The 22,043-nt window shown below is 38.3% G+C and overlaps 1 protein-coding gene and 1 long non-coding RNA gene across 9 annotated transcripts in view; one reads left to right on the forward strand and one right to left on the reverse strand.

The window, feature by feature from the left end:
* The window catches only part of LOC122156636, a 36,425-nt gene extending 15,066 nt beyond the window's left edge, over positions 1 to 21,359 (reverse strand). For all 4 annotated transcript variants that reach the window (XR_006167576.1, XR_006167573.1, XR_006167574.1 and 1 more), the window contains exons 1-3: positions 21,301 to 21,359; positions 6,972 to 7,254; positions 1,909 to 1,988 (exon numbers count right to left, since the gene is read on the reverse strand). This is a non-coding gene — a long non-coding RNA (uncharacterized LOC122156636). The remainder of the gene's footprint in view (positions 1 to 1,908; positions 1,989 to 6,971; positions 7,255 to 21,300) is intronic.
* PPP2R2C (protein phosphatase 2 regulatory subunit Bgamma) overlaps positions 1 to 22,043 on the forward strand; it is a 173,992-nt gene that overhangs the window by 91,724 nt on the left and 60,225 nt on the right. Inside the window, exons 1-2 of one of the 5 annotated variants that reach the window (XM_042811533.1) lie at positions 1,411 to 1,466; positions 1,612 to 1,765. The exons of the other annotated variants lie outside the window; for them this stretch is intronic. Coding sequence (XP_042667467.1) covers positions 1,753 to 1,765 — 13 coding nt within the window. The 5' untranslated portion in view covers positions 1,411 to 1,466; positions 1,612 to 1,752. Of the gene's footprint in view, positions 1 to 1,410; positions 1,467 to 1,611; positions 1,766 to 22,043 lie in introns of those variants that run through there. 5 annotated transcript variants of the gene reach the window in all.

The raw sequence follows: 22,043 nt of genomic DNA on the forward strand, positions 1-22,043 counted from the left end.
TTTGGTTTTTCATCTTAATTGCAGATATGTTCTTACATACTTTCACTTACAAATTGCCGTTTATTAGTAATTGCCTTTGTCTACTTGCCACTCAGCTTTTGCAAGGCGAGTTGTATGGGATGGGATTTCATTTAGAAAAGCCTTGTCTTTTTAAGGAAAGGGCAATGGAAGAGTTGGGGAGTGGATTTAAATTCAGTTACAAAAACAATTCTCTGTGTTGATCTGGTGCTCAAAGACTTGGCTTGCTTCATTTGATGCTTTATTTACCTTTCACAGGCTATTCACTGCATGTAATGATTCTTTTCAGGTTGCCACACATACCAGTCCTCTGCCATGTTAATTATCATAGCCCCACTGCTTTTGGAAATTATGATTGAGTTATGATAGTCTGCATTCCAATAGGACTTGCTTCATTTTTACCACAGTAATTCTATGAGCTTGATTTGCATTCACTGGTCATTAAAAGTGCTGCTTTTAATAGCAGAAATGTAAGCAGAAGTTAAGCTTTGCCTCTATAGGATGTGTGCAGACACACCCCTGAGTTACTAAGTTGAATGGATTGCTGTTGTCTGGACTAAATTCACATGATGACAAATACCTTCATAAAAAGGTATTATCAGCAACTCATCTTTCTAAATTTCAAAGATCTACAAATGTAAATGTAAGCATGTGTAAATAAGCATTGAAGTCATCCTGCCATGTGTAATACTTTTTTTTTTTCCCCTGTACAGAGCTTGCATCTATTTGCCTTTCAGTATATCTTCTAGAAAAGAAAGGCTTTGGAAGAAAATTGAAAGAAACAAATTGAAATGAAAAATATATTGCACAAGGTTCCATAAAGTTATTCTTTTTGATGCTGTACTGACTCGGGATGAGGGATTGATAGCTTGGTCTTCTCTGTTTTCAGTATTAATAAAATGGGTTCCTTAACTCTGTCTCCTTACGTTCTGATGACAGACATACAGTTTGCTTCTATGAAATAGAGCATTTTATTTTTAATGCTTGTGTGATTTGTTGTTCCTTACTTTTCCCAGTTTTTGAGTTTTCATGAAGAAGATCCTACCTTTCATTGAAAGAGAAGGGACTCCTGTTCTCTAGATGCTATAGACTGATACTCTGGTGTCCATTTAAAATTTTGAGTGAATCAGCTGATTTCTTCTTAAAACTCTGCTTCAATAAGCATCCTGTTGAATGGTTTTTGATGGTGGGGGAATTGATGAATCTGAGCTGAATCCCTTCAGTGGCTGCACAAAGGGCTTCCAGTTACCTAGATCAGGAGTGAACTATGGTACCTGTCTGGTAATTCAAGAAATAATTCTTACCTCCTTAGGATTAAGAGTTTGAGACAGGAAAATCACTTGAGTGTCTGCAAATTACGCAGGTGGAAGTGAGCAGAAGAATTGGAGAGTTCTGGGCCGAAGCTTTTGATTTATACTCTCAGAAGTTTGGGAGAGTCCATTGAGAAGGTATTTTTCTGTTATTGAAAGAGATTGAGAGAGCAAGGTGCTTTCTTGCTTAATGGGGTCAACAGTTTTGTTCCTGCTTGAAAAATTAAACTTAGATGAGGAAAAATTTCACCTTTTTTTTGTCTTGAATTTCTTTGTTTTTTAGGGAAAGCTATAAGGAAGCTTGTGCGCAAGGCGACTGGTGGCATCTAGAATCCTCAGATTTCCTTGACTGAATCCATCTGGTTTTAGCCCTAAATATAGTAGACAAGCTGCACTGCTTGCACTGATAAATTTTATCTTCCAAATGATAGACCAAGGTACAGTCATGTATACTCACCATTTTTGATCTTATTTCACTCTTAATTCTGTTGCTTTTTGGATAGTTGTAACAGTATGGTTTGTCCCTATTGTTGTGGAAGCTACTAACAAGAACAAGTTTGCATCTTGGTGGTAAACTTACCCACTCCTGTGGTTTATCAGCTTGTCTGCAGAGGCGGGTAGACAGTGGGACTGCTGGCAGGACAACATCTTATGGTTTTACTATATGTGGAAAAGAAAAAAGTGAGAAAACAATACCAAATGTCATCTCCTTTTTTTTTTTTTTTGACATATATTTTCATTTACTTTGTTTAGTTGGCAGTTGTAAAAGGGAAAGACACTGTTCTAACAGAGCATAGCTTTTGACTGTAAGGTAACACTTCTTATCAAAAGAAAAAATGGATCGCTGTTATGTTAAGTGATAGTTAATCATTAGTTTTTTTATATCTGCTTTGGTATCTCAGATAGCTGTGGGAATAGCAAGCAATCTCAGGCCAGCTGGCCTGCATTCTGAGTCTAGAAATTCTTTTTGCTTTTGTTTTATTTAGGGGTGCCTTCTGTCTCTTACCTCTGTCTCTTTTAAACTATAGAGGAGGTGATTTTGTTATCACAGATCATACTGATTTCATGATGTTTTTTGAAGTGTTATTTCATGTGTGAAAGGACTTGTTTCCTCTGATATTCCTGTGGGTATCTACTCAAATATTTTGTTCTGCTTGGATAGTCCATGAGATCTAAAACTTAGGACTGATTCTTTTAAAATTGTTTTATCTGAGCATGACATAGATTGAATATTAATTCAGTTGCACAGAGTCCGTTAAAATTTTGATCATATCGGATATTGAATTGGAAAACTTCAAAGCTGTCAGCTTTTGGCTACAGGTGAAGGGGAGGAAGCTTCCTGGCTGTTTCTTCTCTGTTCTTCATGCTACATGTTGAGCTGCAGCTGTTCCCTGCCTCTACGTTCCAATGTTGAGCCTTATCCTTATGTTGGTGTGGGCCTGGATACAAAATCTTCCAATGGTTTCTCTCTAATGCAGAATGCACTTGGGATAACAGCTGGATCTGGGGTGGATGGTCATAAGCTGGATTGGCTGGCATGTTTGACTTCTTGTGAACATTCAGATCTTGCTAAGGGAAATGCTACAGCAATCCCAGTCTGATCCTATGGAGCATGACTGCAATAGAGAAGATTGCAGGTCACGCACAGAAGATTTGCTAGTTGCCGGCAGCTTTCAAGCTGCTACATGAAATCTGTTTTCTGTTGTCTGGGAAAGAAAATACTAAAGTATGAAAGCTGCTGGGTTCAGGCTTGCAAAGCTGGTCTACAGGTAGTTATCCTTCTGAATAGAATGCTGTTCAAATACATGTTCCTGCTGAGAGGCTAGTGAAAAGCTCCCATCATTCTGCTGTTTAATTAATACAATACAGCAAATAATTGAAAGTATATGTCTGCCATTTCGATCAATAGCAATAGATTGAACCTTTGGCATACAGATAATAGGTAATTTTTTTCTCTGTTGTTAGTAGAGCCAGAAGATAAGGTTGCTGAGTTATGATACAATCTCTGATGACATTCAGCTGGCCTGTGGTGGTCAGTGTCAAATCCTTCCTGTCCTTCTCCATCCCTAGTGTTTCGTGATAAGTCTCAATGTCTATTGTGTACCTGTCTATTTAGCAACTGGCAGGTCAAAGCACTTGGGTATACTAAATTCATTTTCTTTGTTCAAGGAAATTCTGGTATTATTTAATGCTGGTTTTAGGTTATCAAAATTATTACACTTCTCTATTTGCAGTCAGTGGGAAAAATCTGCCAAAAGAACTTCTGAACAGGAAAGACTTTGTGAGAGGTTTCTCATTCTCAGTGTGAACACCACATAGGGGAATATCTGGGAGCTGGTGAAGGAAATTAGAGCTAATTATAGGCTTTGGCTTAAGGTGCTGCTGCTTAATGCATGCTGTGAGAAGAGGGAATGGGCCAGGCTCCCTCTGCAGTAAGAAAAGGGCTGTCGTGAGCTGAGAGATTTCTGGTACTATAGTTCTGTAATAGTGGTAAGAGGCTGAAGATTTTTAAATCCTGCTGATGAATGAAAGGGATTTAGTAATTACAGAATTTAAAAATACCAGGGGCATTGAAAATGTGGAATGTAAAACATATACTGTAAAGAGGTACACAAATATTAGGGAAAGTTGGATGTTTGCTCATGTGTTTTGTTAGCTGCCTTTGTGTTTTTGTGTACAATTACAATTGAGTTTTACTTCAGCACAGTAGTAATTCAGTGAAGGAATAAATTTATAGAAGGTAATCTTCAAACTGTCATGGCAACTCAGTCTCTTGTGTCACTGTTTTTGAGAGCTTGATCCAACTACTTTTCCTTTATTTTAGAAGTCTTCCTATATTAAAAAAGATTTGTAATAGCACAGATGCTGCAGCTAGATACTAAGAGTGAGAGCACTACAGTTATAAGCTCACTTTAGCTCCAGTTCCTCAGCACAAAGGGCTGATGATAAGCATCATTGGAAGAATGTAACAGAGGATGCAGATTTGAATAGTTCAGTGAAAGAAATCTAAAAGGTGGTTTTGCAGAGAACTGGTTGTGCTAATCTATTCAATAGTCAGTAAAGACAGGCCTTGCCATAAAGAGGCAAATAGCAAAGAAAGTTTAGGGCAGAGTGATGCAGTGAATAACAGAAAGTTATTTTCCATTTTCAACTACTGAAGAGATTTTATGGAGATTAAAAAAATTGCTAATACAGTCAAGCATGCAATACAGAAGGTAGGTCTGATCTGTGGAAGAGCAGTCCATATAACCATAGGTCTCTAACAAAAGGACCAAATGGGTTTGTTGAAGTGATGAGATGATGCTAAGTGGACAATGAGGCAACAAACCAGGAATAGGCAAAGCTTTAAATTCTGTTGAAGTTAACAGCTGGAGCATGAATTTGGCACAGCAAAGTGTTTCAAAATGAGGTTTCAGTTCTTCATAACAATGGGCAGGAAAGAGGCCTGTTATTATTCTTTTTTGGTCTATCCAAGAACTGTATATAATATGGTATTGTGTGGCATTTGCTTTTGTAGTGGTTCTATTTATCTCACTGCATTGCCATCTAATAATACAGCAGACGTGGTCAGCAGCTGAAGTGGTGCTTTCTCAGCAGCAGCATACTGATCTGAACTTTTATGTACACTCAGCACTGCAACTCCATTGGCTGCATGCTCACAGTGCTGCTATTTAATGCTGCTGTAGCTGCTTCTGACAAGTTGATGTACTGGCACATCAGGAGCCTCTATTGGTACATCATGGGGAGACAGGATGATCGGTAACTGTGTGCCCTTGCAGTGCAGTGGTTATAAATACACTTCATGAGGAGATCACTTCTTAGTCTTCAAGAGATATTTGCACTTGCGTGTGTTACGGAGGTGGTGCTAGTGTGACCTGTCTGATAGAGCATAATTAAAGGTACCAAAAACCTGATGTGCTGCCACATGCCTCTAGACTGATAATGCAGTGCTGTGTTTTTCAGTCATTAAAATGTGCAAGTTTAATAGCTAACGGGCTTACACACCTATGTGTTGTATGGTTTTTTCTTTTTTTTTTTTTTTTTAACAAAATGTTAAAAAATGCACAGCCAGGAATTTCCCTGGGAAAACAAATAATTCTGAAGAAAACAAAGAAAAGCTTTTAACCAACATTATTAGTTATCTTTTTAGAATATTCTTTTCGTTTTGGGTTTTTATCTCCTTACCTATTTGTGTAATGAAGCCATTAACTAGTTTACAGCAGCAATTAATGAAGATTAGTTTAAATATTAGCTTCAAAAAAAATTAATCTTCCACTGAGTCGAAGGACAGAAGTCATAATTAGACAGTCAATATAATAACTTGGTAGCACACAATGTCTTCAAAGTTTTAAATACTAAAAAATGGCAGTCACTTTGAACAGCTGGTGTTATACCCTTATCTTAATATATTTAGGAATCTGAACAGCTAAGCTGACTTTTGTCTTCAGAAGTTGTGTAGAATGTTTGCATGTAAGTGTGTAACACGGTACCTGGCAATGTTCTAGATCAGATAAATTCTGAAAAACTACTGCAGCTGTTTTATTTAGCAGTTATTTTTAAGCCTCCTTATAATTATACTTGTTACTTGCTAGGTTGCTTTATATAATCCTAGTAGATAATGTACTGTTTTTTTGTTTCTGTACATTGGTCTTTTCTGATTAATACAATGATTGAGACTAAAGAACAGGGGTAGGAAAGACAACGAAAGAAGCAAACAGCAAAAGTGAAAACAAAACACGTGAAAACATCAGGAGTCTTCCTCCACTGTAAAAATGAACAAGCCTCACGTTGCTTCCTCTCTATTTCCCAGAAAAAATCAACATATACAAATATAAAGGTCACAGAATCATAAAATCCTTAGAGTTGGAAGGATCCTCTGAGGGCCATCTGGTCCAACTCCCCTGCAGTGAACAAGGACACCACAGCTAGATCAGGTTGCCCAGGGCCTTATCCAGCCCCACGCTGAAATCTCCAGGGATGGGGCATCAACCACATCTCTCGGCAGCTTGTTCCTGTGCCTCACCACCCTCACTGTAAAAGATTTTTTCTTCTTTTACAATCTAGAATAGGTCTGATTCTGGAACTGGGTGTTCAGCTGTCCCCTTGTTATTGCTTCCTAATGCTATGCTAATATTCTACCTAGGAGGTAAAATACCAAAGCCTACAGCCCCTTAAGGGTAATTGAAGGAGATCTGTATTCTTTTTCTTTAATTAGAGATTTAGGACATACTTATTGAGCTTTTACTCATTAAACTTTATGGCCAATAAATTTGAAAATGAGCATTCATCTATAGTGTAGTTTGGGTACAGATTGTCAAGTAGAAAGGCAGTAAAGTTTTTGTCATCAGGATGTGTGTGTGTATTCTTCCCTGTTGTTTCCTAGCATTTTAATGGAACATTTAATGTAAATTAATAACTGTGTAAGCTCACTATATCCAGTTATGCTTTTATGTTTAACATGAATTTTAAATAATGTCTTATGCTGCTTCTGCTGTGGTTAAAGTAAATTACTATGTTGCCATGCTACTCAGTAGAACTGTGAACCCTAAGGGCACTGAATTACGAAGTGGTGAAGTTAATTCACATTGTTTTCTGTAGCAATTAATTACGATTTCAACACAAAGCCCTTTAACACAAACTTACCTTTTAATTGTAAAGTAACCCAAGTCCCAGGTTAAATAGTGGGTCATTGTTTGCTGTGTCTTTGAGCCGTAGGCACTCTGCAGTGGTTGTATTTGTAATTGCTGTCCACAAGGCCCCTTATTTTCCCAGTACATCAGGGTGCATTCCCCTGACAGTGGTCGCTTCCATAGAGCACAAGGTGGGTCTCCTTGCAGCATCTTCTGCAGACTAATTTGTGCTACAGCTTTGGCACCAATATTTGCTGAAACCATACAGTTCTTGGGGTGGTCACACTGAAGTCAAGCTGTTAAAACACTCAGAGTATGGAGAAACAGAAGAAAAATTGTGGAGTAGTTAGAAGACTATCACTGCACTGAGCATTGCATCTGTTTCCTGCTTTGCAGTTGCTACAGTTGCAGTGCAGGGGAAGCTCAAATGATGTTTTTAGGCACTATATATATCCCTATCTTTCTTTCTTATCAATTGTTTAATTCTTAATCATTTGTAATAAAGTATTCAGCTATCTAGTCCACTGGATAATACTTAGCTGATCTGTTTCTCTACAACAGAAAGCTAAATCAAAACCTCTTCAGCTGTAGATAGCACAGTTGTGTTGCTCACTGGATTATTTAGCTGTTTCCTGTTGATACAACTAATAATATATTGGATTTTAATCCAGCTTGGAGAAAACTGCACGATAAACAAACGTATTATCTAGGAAAATGAGCACTATATTTAATAGCTTGGCAAACTGCTGTTATGAAACGATTTTATCTAAACTTTAATAGTCATGGACCTCTTCAGGAAGCAGATAGGAGGCATGGGAAGAAAAGACTTCTGTAGACACTTAGTTTGATTAAAATATTTTGGTAAAGAATCATTAATTATTTTAAAGAAAGCCACAGTGGGGTCTTTTCTCCTGTGCAGATAAGAAACTGGGAAGTTTTCATATTGCATTCAAATGTGCAATGTGAAATGAATTAGTTATTAGCCATGTCTCCTTGGGACATATGCACTATAAATAGGTTTTCTAAGTCTATTACTTTATTTTGCTCTCTACTGTCTTGTTAAATTGCACACCAGAATAAGAATGTCTCCAGTCCATTGAACACTGTAGCCATATACAGAATATGGTACAGGTTTGGCTGTTTCAGATTGAGGTCTGTTTTTGTGGTGCACAAGCAAATGGAGGACTCAGTGACCCTGATTTTTAGAGTGCCAGGAAAACAAAATACCTGTTGTTTGTATCACCTGTGATTGTTGTACAAAACAAGTAGGGGTTGAAATCTAGGTTTAATAATTTAATAAGATCTGTAACACTATCAGTAAGCGATTCCACAGCACTACGCTTGAACCATATTCCTACCAAACACTCCCAATAATAGTCCAGCAGCGGCACTGTCATCTTTGTGCTCTGTGTCCCTGATCTCTTGGCAGTATGTCACTTTCTGGCATCACAGTATTTCTTCCAGTATCTGTTACACTGAGATTTAAGTGGCCACCAGGCTGCCACGGCCCAAGAGCTGAGTGAATATCTAAGATGAAAGCTGGCCCTTGAGCAATTAGCATCAGTTCAGGGAGGCAGACGAGTGTGATTAGCTACTCCTCTCTTTATATTGTGGCACAAAACATGTGCTCATGTGGTTCCATCAATAAATTGTGTGAAACAAAATGCTTTGCATTGACTGCAAATTTTCTACGGGAGTGAGAAATAGTAAATACAGGTTTATAATGCTTTAAGTATTTTCATGGTGTGTTTTAATTTGCTTGAGTGATCTCACATGGTGCCTTGAAGGGAGATATTATAAATAGAATTATTATTATCCTTTTTGCCAAAATGACATTGACATCGGTTGGGATTCTGTTGCGAACTGAATAGCATAGCACCACTGAAGTAAAAAGACAGATTTGGTACCTTCTGTTTAAGTTGTCAGGGTTGACTGAATTCTCGTTTAATTCAAAATCCTGTTTTATAGCCTCTATTACAGTTTCCTGCCCCCTCCTCCAAGTCTCTTGTCTGGGGTGACAGAACGTAACCATAAATGCAGTTGCTTTATATGGATTCTTTTTTGTGTTGTATTGTATGTGGTTTTGATTTTGTTCTGTTTCAAGTAATAATCCATGTTGCTGTGTAGGCGTGTAAGCAGATCTTTCTGCTTCTCTTTGCTTGTAATGCAAGTCCTCGGGACTGGACCAAAAAATGCCGATTCAATTTTAAAATGCAAATAGACTCCTCATCTCCCATGGCTGGCAAACTTTCCCTTTTATCCCTCAGCCAACTTCTCTCCAGTCCGCTGGTTCCCCTTCTCTGTGTCATGCTTGCTAACTTTTGCAGATTAATTTTTTATGAGAGATGCTACTGAAATGACTTTGGAGATTCACATAAATTATCTCTACAGCTTTTCCCTCACTCTTTGCTGTTGTGAAAGATTTAGTAACGTTTCTCCAATGCCACATAAGTTCTCTAAGCCAATATTGAATGCTTTTCTAATTTGTGCATTAAGTAATTTCAACTTGGTAGATTTTTTTCAATGAAGTAAAATGTTAAATACATTACATAAATTTTAATCAAAGAGGGGAGGTGAAAAAGTATGTTACTTCTGTTTTGTTGTATACACAATTGTTAAAGCTCTGCAATGTAAACTGAGCAGAGCTCTGCCTGCCGAGAGCAGCTCTGTCTGCTCCTCTCCGTTGCTCTCTCATGGTGCAGGGGCAGCAGTTTCTGCTGCCTTCATTAGCAGAAAATGGTGAAATGAGGCTTCGCTGTTTCCCTGCTTCACTTTGTTCCCGCTCAAAGGAGAACAGACAGGGCAGCTTTTTCACTTTTTCACTGGATACCTGCCCTTGAGTTCTGGAGAGCCTGAGCAGGAATTTATACTCATATAGGAAGAAATGACTTATGAGTGGCTGTGTCTGGTACTTGTTTCACTCTTTGAAGTCAGCAGGAGAGCATCATTTGTGTTGTACAAAGCTTTGCCTGCAGAACTGAGATGTGACTGCTGTCTATTTTGTTCTGCATGCTCTCGTGTTTTAATATCTTGGTAGAGTTTCCCAAATTATTTTCATGGTTAACGCTCTTCTGGTAAATCTGGGAAACTTCGATTTTTGTGAATAAGTTGATTCTGATTTGTTGCAATTTTTTTTTAAATTTTTATTTTTAAGAAATTAGATCTTATATTTGGTATAGCTGACATAAGGCCAAATTTGCCATCTAAGAGTCTTATAATTTGCTCTTGAGACAACAGAGTGAATAAAACCGAGCGTTTGTTTCTCTATGAAGTGTAGCTCCAAAGCATTGCAGTTTATTTAAGGGTTTTCCAACACTTATGATTGGTGGGTAGTGCGTGTATAGGTATGAAGGTTAATTAAATCAAGTGGTGAAGTTTGTAGAACAGGGAATGCTTCATTAAGCCCTGTGTGAATTAACTTGTACAATCTGTTCACAATACCCCAAGTGCCATTCACTGAGACAGTGTAATTACAGCTTACACACATTTTCATTAGTTTGTGTTTCTTCTACTGTGGTTGACATGTATGTTGTCTTCACTGAAACCTTGGGTTAGAGGAGGTACTGCTCACTGGTGGGCATCTGAGCATGCTGACATCCAGCAAATCATTTTTCCTTTGGGTTCTAAAAAGTCTTATCCCAGATGTAATTAGGCTTGTGATTCATCAGCTGACACATTTCTTTTTTTCTCAAATTCCAGACCTAGCTGTAGTCTTGTGAAATACTGTTCTTGTACACTTCTTTGCTTTAAACAGACAAGGCAATTATCCTTATCCCTCTGCTTGTTTTTTTTTTTTTTTTATTGTTTGTTTGTTTGTTGGTTGGTTGGTTGGTTTTTAATGTAAAATTCATGCATTTTTATCAAGTCAAGATGTAACAATAACCTGAAATTGTAGTATTTTAGACATATCTCTCTTTAATGACTATGAAATTTGGGCAACTATAGTACCTCGTGCAGAGACATGAATGCTTCAGTAAGAATTTAACTATATAGATTCCCAAGGCTTTCTTTTAATAACAGCTTACAGTGCCAAAGAATGCTCTTAGACTGAAGTGTTGTTGCCAGTTGAGGCAAATTTGCATCTCTCTTGATGTATGCTTAGTTGATTTCCAGAGAAGGACAGTGAAAGATTCAGTTGTTATCACAGAATCAGACCAGATGCATGCACAAAAATCCTGTAAAGTTATGTGCGCATGCTTAGCATTGCCCTTCAGATAAGTCCCATGGGTGTATTCAGGTGAGAGAAGTTAAAGATGAGAAAGCAGTTGAAGATTCAAGTCTGCAGACAGAAAGCAGTATTAATGAGGATAATAAAAGGCCTAGTGAGGGGGAATGAACAATGACCTTTATTGCAGAGCTCATCTGTAAATTATTTCTTTATGTTAAAAAAAAAAAACAGCATAAATCCTTTGTGAAGTTTCTAGACTGATGCCAGTGAATACAGCTGGAATGTAACAGAAGTAGCAATAAAATGAACCTCCTGCTGTTCTATTGATACCTTTAAATATGTTTAAGAGGTTTGTTTAAAATTTAGATCCATGCCATGGGGTGTCCCAGCTCTGCCAAGGGTTATCTTCTGCCATGTGGCCAGCAGACTCAAGCAGTAGTCTGAAAGTACAGGAGGGTTTAGGGTTTATGCATTTTATCTAGTATTTCTTTTTGGTATCTAATCAAATAAAGTAAAACATTTCACAGAATCCTCCTGCCTATGTTTTCTCATGTCAAGAATTAGTGTTTTCAGATGATACCCTAAGTTGCTATCTGTGCTTTCTGGATTTTTGAATGACTGCAGATAGGATTGGACTAGATGATCACTGTGGCCTTTTCCAACCCTAGTAATCATAGCATCACTTGAGTTGGAAGGGACCATCAGGTTGTCTACTCCAACTCCGACTCCCCTGCAATGACCAGGGACATCTATGGTTCCATCAAGGTGCTCAGAGCCCCATCCAGCCTGACATTTTGTGTCTCTAAGGTTGAGGCATCCACCACCTCTATGGGCAGCCTCTGTCACTGAAGGGTTCTGTGATGCTCTGATTCTTGGTGAGTTTTAGTTTTACACAATGCATTTCATATAAAAGCCATTCCGGAGGAAAGTTGGCAATAAAACGTTTGAAATTATGTGTGTGTTTAAGTCAGCTCTTCGGCGTGCAAAATGTTACACAGACATAGGCTGAAGGAACTTCAGAACAGTACTTGAGAAAACCATCAAATCATCATTCTAGGACTAGAATGTTTTGGAGCAGAACTCCCAGTCTTTGAGCACATAATGAAGAATTATAGGAAAGCAGATGAGGGAATGAGGGAATGCAAATACCATCCATTTGCACCAAGTGCAGAAGCAGGTCTTGATGCTGCTACAGAGAACAGATTGCAGAGCAGGCACACTATGCAGAGAAAAACATCTAGCATGACAGCTTGGGGTTTAGGCATAGTGTTCTGTAGACTTGTGCGCTCATGCTGGGAAGACTATTAGCTGCACAGTGACACATAGGAGCTTTATATTTAAAAAATACATATACATATATATATATTTAAATTTTTGGCCTTTGGAATAATGGGCTACACTGATTGAAGCTGTCTTCTGCTTGGATCAGTACAGCATACCATACTACTAAGAGAGTTAGCTGTGTCTTATCAAAATAAAAGGCCTTGTGTTATTTATTCATATCAGTGCCACAAGAGCGTGTGGTGCCTTATAGGTGATTAAAATGAACATGCCACCAGAATTTCACTACTTAGACATAGCACAGCAAGAGGTGAGAAAAAAGGCAGATAAGTACAGGAAGCATGAGGATTGCAGTAGTGAAAGCTCATGAAAATGCTTTCATATTGCTATAAATCTTCTACTTGTTCCTCACGTGTGTTTCCTCACTGCATGCTGCCTATGTGTCTTGCTGGTTATTTGATTTTCGGTTTTGCTAACATATTCTACTCATAGACTGTGGTCATGATTTGTTTCCCTTGAAGTCCCTGGAAGGAACTCCTAGCGATTTAAACAGTGTTGGAGCAACCTCACTAAACCAAGAATGATAGAATGCAGTAGGGAAGAAGTTACAATCTTCTTTTAACAGGAAATGTTTTTTAGAATGAATAATCACCCATGTAAATCATGTTGCTGAAGTAGTATGTGTAATGCTGTGTACAAAAACAGCATGTTTCATCTTGACTTCAGAAATACACAGTTAAGAAGTTTGCTATTCTGAAACTGTCTCAGTTCATAAAACTCCAGTGATAATTAGTGCAGTGGTGGATAAGTGCATAAATGCGTGCATCTCACGTGAATCTCTTGGCCTCCTTCTGTCGGTGTTGTGCTGCTGATTCTTCCTGGGTTAAGTACTTAATGTATTGAACGTTGTTATCATTAGCTTCAAATATGATTTTTTTTCTTCATGTAATGACGACTTGTGCCGTGAGAAGATTGCAGATGATTTCATTTGCACAAGTTCTGGTTTTGTCCTCTTTAATGTTTTGCCTCCAGTATTAAGGCTCTTGCTGGTTCACTCTCATCCTTCTGATTTTGTTGTATCTCTTGCAGCAGTATTATCATTTCTTCAGAGTTTGTGTGTAATGTTTCATTATTCTAAAGGGATCAGCTTGACATGAATTCAAATCATTTCAAAGTTGAGAATCCTTTAGATGAATGTGCTGTTCTTTGACAGGGTGTATTCTCAAATGCAAAGGATCCTGAAAACAGGATAAATTTATGTTTCATGCTGCAAAATGCGGAGAGCGAAGGGACAGTGTTGATATCTTTGAGAAGCAAATGGTAGATCCTGCCTTGTATGCATTTGTTTGTGTTTTAAACTTCACATGAAAGAGAACCACGGAAGTGGACGAAGACAATTTCCTTTTCTATCAAGATACCATTGGTTTCTGTTGAATGGATTTGAGGAGATTTCTTAACTATTCAGATGTGTAGATATGCAGATAGGCCAATTGTGAGAGCTGCAGGAATATCTCTCTCAGTTCAAAATAATTCTAAAATCTTATTAATTTGTATCTTCTGTGTCCCAAGTAGATACTCTTCAAAAATATATGTATCACAGCTGATTTTTTTGATGATACATGTATAAGAAGCACCAAACAATATGAAAACATTAAGTGCATCAAAGGGAAACAGATGTGTAATGAACTGTAATGAAATTTATTTACCTGTTTATGTGAATGCTGCACATGTTTGATGGATTTAACTATTTAATAAACAGCTTGCCCATGTGTCGCCCAGTAGTGGAGTAAATCCTAGTAAGTCAGCTTAAATAAGGCTATATTCATGAGTGTGACACTTAATGTATTCACGCCTTTGCAACTGGGTGAAAATGTCAAAAAGATGTATTTTTTTAATACAAGTACCTCATTTCTTTTTGACATTATTTTCTGTAGCTCACTTTATATGCCTATCTTTCTTCTATATTATCATCATGATGGTGTTAATTTGGATGTGCAAATTAGCTCTTCATGATGTTGTCATGTCAGCATCTGGATTCAGGTTGTGCTGTTTCATGAGTACTACGTCCTATTGCGTTTCTTCAGAGTCCCCCTTTCCTAATCTAATTATTCACAAGAAACCTTGGGGATTGTGCTAATGGCTATCTGAGGCTATAAAGAGTAATGAAAGTGGTTGTGTTACTGCTTTGCAATTAAATGTATATAGAATACCATTCACATAATTAAATTCAGAATTTTTGCCACTCTCTTCCTTCTTTATAGTATGTTAATTATTTCTTTTAAGTTAAAAAGAATGCTAATGGAGTTTAAGAGCTTTTTGCTAGTGTTGTGTTGTTTATAGTCTCAAGTTCATCCTGGCTATTATTTTTAAAGGCATTCTGCAATTAAACAGCCAGTTGTGTGAATTGATTTTTATGAATTTTTCATGTTTTATTTGTGGAAGGGTGGAGGACGTTGCTGGCTGATGCAGAATTGGAAGTGCTGGGCAACAGAGGGGCGCTGCTGTGTGCTTTCTGCCTGGTTTGTGTCTCCTGGTTGGATGCAATACACTTTATGCTGTGGCAGTTATGGGTGTCGGCAGTCACTGCGATTTATAAGTTCAGCATGACCTTTGGTCTGGGCTTAGTTTTCTGTCTTTGTTCGTTTGTACTAAGTGTTTTGATGAATGAGAATGAAGTATTTAGATCAAGTAGTCAATATGTTTTATGCTGATAATTCCATATTAGTAAGTGCTGATGGTTAGCGTGTGTGAGGTCTGCTGGTAATCTGACTGAAATCAATGGCAGTTTTGCCTCATTTACTTCAATGGGAACAAGAATGGGTCTTTAACCAGCAGAAAATTATAAACACCAATCTGCTCATGTGTCATTCAACATGAACGAAAGTTTTTATGGTGCTGAAAAAAATCCTTTTCCTTCCTGATAACAAAGCTGTATTTAGTTGAGGTAATCCCTAGGTAGCCTGTTAGAGGTGTTCCAGCTTTGCTATTTCCAACAATAGGGAATGTGGCCACTTGCTGGTTCTACTTAAAGTAGTTGCTACTGCTCAAAATAGCATGCAAGACTGCTGTGCTGCTGAAATTCACCTCCAGACAGCCTGCATTAGCCCCGTTATGTCGAACTTTATGTGAAATTCAGACTTTTATTTTAATGCTGTGGAGTATATGGTAGTACATACATTGTTCAGCTCCCTTTTCCAGAACAACGGTGGCAGCTGTGATGATTCATAGCAATGAAGAGGCCAGGGATTATGAAAGAATTCTCCAGCTTTGATTAAGCAAAGATGGTGGAGGTCTCACCCTTTGTTCTGGACGGCTTTTCATTTCCTAACCATAAAAACCACACTGTCATTTCAAAATTGGCCATGTGGATAGTAGCCTGCTTCAAAACTGAGTACTGGCTTCATAAAATAATTTTTCTGGGATGTCCTCTTAGTCTTCTCTGCAGGTACCCAACAGGAGAAATGGGCTGTGAAGTTTGAATGGGAATTTTAATACGTCCTGGTCCTGTCTGACCACATGGCAGAATGTCAGAGAGGAAGTGTCAGTTTCTCTCTAATCATCACTAGAAAGGCGAGGAGGGAGAAGGAAGGGGGGAAAGTGCACAGAAAGCATGATCTCTCAGCTGGATTTTCAGCTTGCTTAGGGCGGTAAAGGTCAAAGCCAACATTTAGGTTGGTGCCTCCTTAATTACCAGGAGGCAGTCTCTAGAACATAGAAATAGTATGCTTTTCACTAGACTCAGCAAGCAAGATTCTGCCGTCCACATTTGCTTGCAAATTAAAGTTAAAAGCACAACAGTATGTTGGTAGTTCTTTATTCTGTCATTAGAAAGGCAAGTAAGTTTTGGTTCCAAGAAGAAAACGTGTATCTGACTGGCTTGGCAAAATACTCATGGTCATACTGGCGGTGAGCAGTCTGACTAATGCTGTCATATTTGCTACCATGATTAGGGATCCTGATTCAATGCCTGGCATGTTTGCTGGCTGATTTCCATGGTTGACCATTACTATTCTTCCCATTTGCTCTTAAAAAACTCGGCATTGCTCTTGTGTACCTCCCAAGCATATCCTGTATAACAGGCCTGTAGTCTGAAAATCAGTAGATAAGAAGAGAAAATCTTCTAGACATTTATAAAAGCCTTCTTTTTTTTAAATTAAAAAATGGTAATTTGTTTGATTTTTTTTTTTTTTTTTTTTTTTTACATTTGTATTTTCTCTAGCAATTTGATTTTCCACATTATACCAGTTTCCCTTATTTACAGGGTAAAATCCTTAGTCCTCTGTGCTAATATGTTAAATACTGACCTACTGAAATGAATTCTCATTGCCTACTGCATGCTTTTTTTCTGTCCCTGTTACTTTTACATATTAATATTTCTTTTTTCTGTGTAAATGTGAAAATACTTGTCTAGAACGATTTAGAAACAAGATATCTGATTCTGTACTCCTGCCTAGTATTTGCATATCTTTACTCATTCTATTAGTACTGGTCAATGAAAAGTAATTCTGGATACTAACATTAAAACTTCAATAAGGAAAGCTTGTGGTTAGTCACTGCTTCGTTAGGCCTGGCTTCTAATATAAGTCTTCTGTTCTTATATATTATATAAAAAACCAACAACATGATTTTAATGCTCCCTAGGTTAAATTTTGTGCAAATCAGATATGAGAAGTTTTTCTGCCCTTTTTTTTTTTGTTGCTGTTGTCACACACAGAATCAAATGAGTTTCTGTCTCTCTTTTTAAGCCAATTTCCACCCAGAAGTTCAAATCCCTTAGATCAAGAATGTGCTCATTTAGACAGATTATAATTGATTTTTTGGCCCTATTTTCAATACTTTGCACTGTAAATGACATCCCAGTGGAAAATAATCATCATACAGATGTTTGAAAGCTCCTTCCTGCAGAGTATGGTAATTGAAGTCTGTAAAGTGTCATCAAACTGCACGTTGTTTCTAATGAGTACAAGGCGGTTTCTCTTAGCTATGTATAGTTTTCTGGTTGCTTTCCTTTATTACTTTATTATTTCTGGCTAATAAATCATAAAATATTGATGACAGTAGGCCTGTATGGTTGATGTTGATTTTTTGAAGCTATTGGTTTGCTCTTAGCTACAACTGGACAGTTGTACTCTGTCAATATCCATACATATACTCTGATATCTTTTGAAGGGCTCTTCAACTTGCACTAGCAGGAAAAACTTCAGGTGCAACAAATAAATGCGTTCATTCACAATAGGGTCTTTATGATAATAATTTTCATTTGTCTGGTTTTTTTTCTGAAAAAAAAGAGTAATTTCTTGATGGCAGGTGATTTTCCATAATTTTTTTAGGTTGAGTGCTCTTAAGTCTGTGCAAAATCATTAGAAAAGAAAGATTTTCTGCTTGCTTTTGCTTCCCTGTGTTAGTGAAGCTGATGGGTCATCCCAAGTTATCGTGTTGTATCTTGAGGACCAGATTTTCTCTCCAAATTTGTACATCTTTGGTAGGTTCAATCAGTCCAAAGTAGTGTCCCTGTATTTCCTGTTGTCCAGCTGCAAAGAATTTGAAGGCCCTAACTACTTTCTTTAGGCATCTATTTTACGCATGGAGGACTTAAATAAAGTCCCCTTTCTGATACGAGCTTGTATCCTCTTCTTATTTAATATCATTTAAATTTTATTGTTATTGCACTGTATTGGTCTAATCTTTGGGTGGTCCTGTTTGCAGCCTGGAGTTGGACTCAGTGAGCCCTGTGGGTCCTTTCCAACTCGGGATATTTCATGTACTCTATGGTTTGCACTGTATTTTATTGATGAAATTTGCATTCCTCCCCCGCGTATGGTTAACTCCTTGTCTGAATATTAATTCAGGACATTCAAGACTTGTCATTATGCATTGGTTGTAAGTTTGAAAGATACTTCTCTGTTGTGAAAGGTCCACATCTTACTTGTAGATAAAGACAATCAAGACCATGTGTGAACAGTTAACAGACAAATTTGTTGAGCTGACATGGAATATGAGGCTCTGCTTCAAGATTTAGGAGAATTTGTTCTCTCCAACTAACAGAATCCAGAGGAAATTGTTTTGTTTATTCTCTGTCTTTGAAACACAGTAATAATGATTTATTTCCATTTCTTCACATCTTGTACTTCTTATAGTCTTTCATACTTGGAAAGAAAATAACATGCAGTAGCTATATGTGGAGAATGTCATGTAAATACTTACCAGACTTCTTAGTGGTTCCATTGCAAAGTACTTATAGTATCATTTGTATGATATTACTTTGCACTAGACGCTCCAGTTAGTGGAAAACACATAGGAGCAAAACTATCTCAAATGAATTTGCTGCTAAATATGCAAGTGTGTATGAAGCTGCTGAAGTAGAAGCTGCTTGTGTTATTCCAACCAAAGTTGCTTTCCAAGGTAAAAGATTTTTTTTTTTTCTTATAAATATGGCATCATTTAGGGATAAAAATGTGAACTAAAAATACCATTGTAATGAGTCCAAGTAACGTGTCTGGGTCTCTCTGCTGCCCTCTTCACTGCAGCACAGGGCATGATGGCAGTGGCAAGTCCACACCAGCCTGTGGGACATGGTGGCCCTCTCTACCCAGCCACCCTTTGGCTAATTTTCCAGCCTGTATTCCCTGGTTCCAGCTTGGGTGACAACTTTCACCTTATCACAGTCCTTTGAACACCTAATAAGCGTGTTTTGCCTCAGAGAAACCTGTCAACACCTTTTCTCTTCATTCTGCGTTTAATAGATATGTCAACATTGCTTAATGGAGGATGGTGAAAAGGTATGTTTTGTATTTAGCTTGGAATGCAGTGGTGTGTCCTGCCAGCAGTGCTGTCGCAGGCTCAGAACTGAGCTGACGTTGTTATCTCGGCACTGATGCCAGTTCAGGTAATGCAAGCTCAAATATTTCTCTGCAGTGCTCTTCTGCAGGGCATAAATACACCCTCATGCAAACAAAAATTCAAAAGTAGCATCTCAACTGCACATCTATCGTTTATAATTATAGTGGGATTAAAATAGAGCTGAGCCTTTGGTTGGCCTCGTGCCGCAGAACTCGCTTGGCTTTGAGAGCACAGCAGTAATTACTGCGGTCTGTTTTAACAACCAGTGATGAGTGCAAGGCACATCTTCAAGGGTATGGGGGCGGGGGGAGCCCTGCACATCTATTGAGGGCTTAGAAGTCTAAATGCTATCTGTATGGGCTGAACATTAGCAGCTCTCCAATGATACAGCCCCAGGTTGTGTGGCCATGGGAAAGGTGCCTGCAGATTGGTGAGCTGTCACAGTATGCTTTGAAGCCCTCTGATCCGGGGAGGCTTCTAAGAAAACTGCTCTGTCTCTGTTTGGGAGACACAAGTCTGACCTGCTAAGGTTGGCTTTTCAGGCTGTTTTTTACTCAACTTTTGAGTTTTACCTGTATGCTAGCAGAAGCTGTATTTTGCATTTAACTATTTGATGCAGAAAGAATGGTAGCTCTTAGTCTTAAAACACGGTTTGGAGCTTGGAGGTTCCCATTTGTGAATGCAGTGGAAGCAGGCTGAGTTCCTACTTGCAGTATTGTGTTATTAGACTGGAAGAAGTTTTAAGGACTGTTTTAGGAAATATACTGAGGTACTTGACTGTTGTCACATTCCTCAGAGTAGAAAAAGAATCTGAAATTGCTTCACAAGCAAACGGTTCAGTTGCTTTTTTAGATGCTGTCCATAGCATTTGTAATATACGCTGATCCAGTCTTGTTATGTAATTGGTATCCTTTGGGAATATTGCAAAATGGGGATGTTTGTTTCCTGAGGCTGTTAACAGTGTTTGAAGTTTCTTTATCAGACACAGATTGAGGTGAAGTACATTGACTCATTATCTTCTGTTCTTTAAGTGATTTTTTTAAGAGAATAAGTGCAGTAATTACTAGAAATAAGATGCACTTCAACTTGTTATCAAATTTATTCTTCTTTGCACACTCTGACTCTCTAGAACTCAGTCTTTTATGGCTAGGAGTGCCTCTAGTTCCTGATATGCAAGAGTGATTTAGCATGCCTTCATTTTAAGCATGAGTAATCCCATCTTTCATCACATTTATTGTGCTGGATTCCTATATACACAAGGACTTCAGTCTTTCATGAACAGTATTATGGGATGAGCTTTTAGACCATAGTGAAAGCCACTAACAAAAGGTTAACATTAATTCTTTCCACTATGGTTTGATGTACATGGTTTAACGGTTGTTGTATTCATTTTGAGGCCAGCCTAGGAGCAGCCTTTGATGTTACCAGTAGCAACAACCCATGTTAACATTAAAAAAAAAAAAAAAAAGTGATTTTTCTGTTATTAGGGTCATTACATAAACTTGTTGACGGAACTGATAGTGTGATGTTCAAGTTTGGCTGTGGTTTAAATGCCACTTAAGCCAACCATAGTACCTGGATAATTCTGAGAGGTCACAAATGCTGATTTCAAAGGATGCTGAGAAAGGCTCTAATTTATTACGATGTGCATGATCTTCATCAAAGAAGCATTAGGCATTCCCAGAAGTCCCCCAGTTATATGATCTTGTGGCAGACCCAGAGGCAAATTCAGAGTTGTCAGCTGAACTGCCTTTGGAGCCTGCCAAGCAAACAGATACTAATGTTAGATGAATATCTACACAGCTTGGCATCAAGCTCCCCTGACAGCCAACGAGCCCTACTGTGACCTTCGCTTGCTGGTCCACTGCTGGGAATCACAGAGGAGATGTCCAGTGGTGTTTAAGTTTGAGCTGCACGTTGCTCACAAGGTTTGGCTATAGTTTATTGCACACTGCATAGTCAATGAATATAAAGATGTTATAATTATGAATTAAACAAGAGAGTTTGGCAGAGCAGATTATAATAACAAAAAGAGAATAGATAGAATGCTTACCCACATCCTGGTCTCGCTGCACAACTCCAGAGAAGGGATCTCCAGAGATCCTTTCCCACTGGTAGTCAGCTCTTAAATAGGTCTAGGAGAGGTGGGGCAATTCACCTGTGCTCCCATGGCTGGCTCACTGCTCGCCTCAGGTGATCAATCAGAGGTTCAGGCTGTGATTCAGCAGTTCCCATACAACACTATGTGCAGTAAGGATTCCTATGACTGACGTTCACTAATCACATCTGCTCAAGTAAACTAGGCGTTACTCAGCGCTGCAGCTTGCTGGCATAAAGTGACCCATGCCTATGACAGTTAAATTTCAGTTTCTGAAATGTCAGGACCTGTTGAGAAGTGTCCCTGGCTCATGGTAACTCCTGAACCATGCTGAGGTTTGTCTGTGGGAGAGCAGTGTACTACAAGCCTGTCAAGGTCCACTCTTCACAATTCATCTGTATTAATAATAGCATTACAAAGCCCAAGAAAGTACTGGATCTGTCCTGCATATTGTAGTGCAGGTATGGCTTTGTGCCCCTGCTTTCCTTGTCATCGCTCTGCAGTTAAAGACTCTGGCTCTGGTCCAGCTCCTAGCTCCAACCCTCCATGATGTTTAAGATTATATACCCTCAGCTTCACTTGAAAGCTTGCTCACCATGGCTTTTTCTTCCTTGGTGCATGTTATTGTGATGCATTGTTAGGTCTCCTCCAGTGTATTCGTTTGACTACGTGCATACTCATTAGAACTGAATTTGGGA

This window comes from Centrocercus urophasianus, unplaced genomic scaffold (assembly GCF_019232065.1).
Source record: "Centrocercus urophasianus isolate 14NV4802_14NV808 unplaced genomic scaffold, USGS_Curo_1.0 seq_13, whole genome shotgun sequence".
NCBI classification, from domain to species: Eukaryota; Metazoa; Chordata; class Aves; order Galliformes; family Phasianidae; genus Centrocercus; species Centrocercus urophasianus.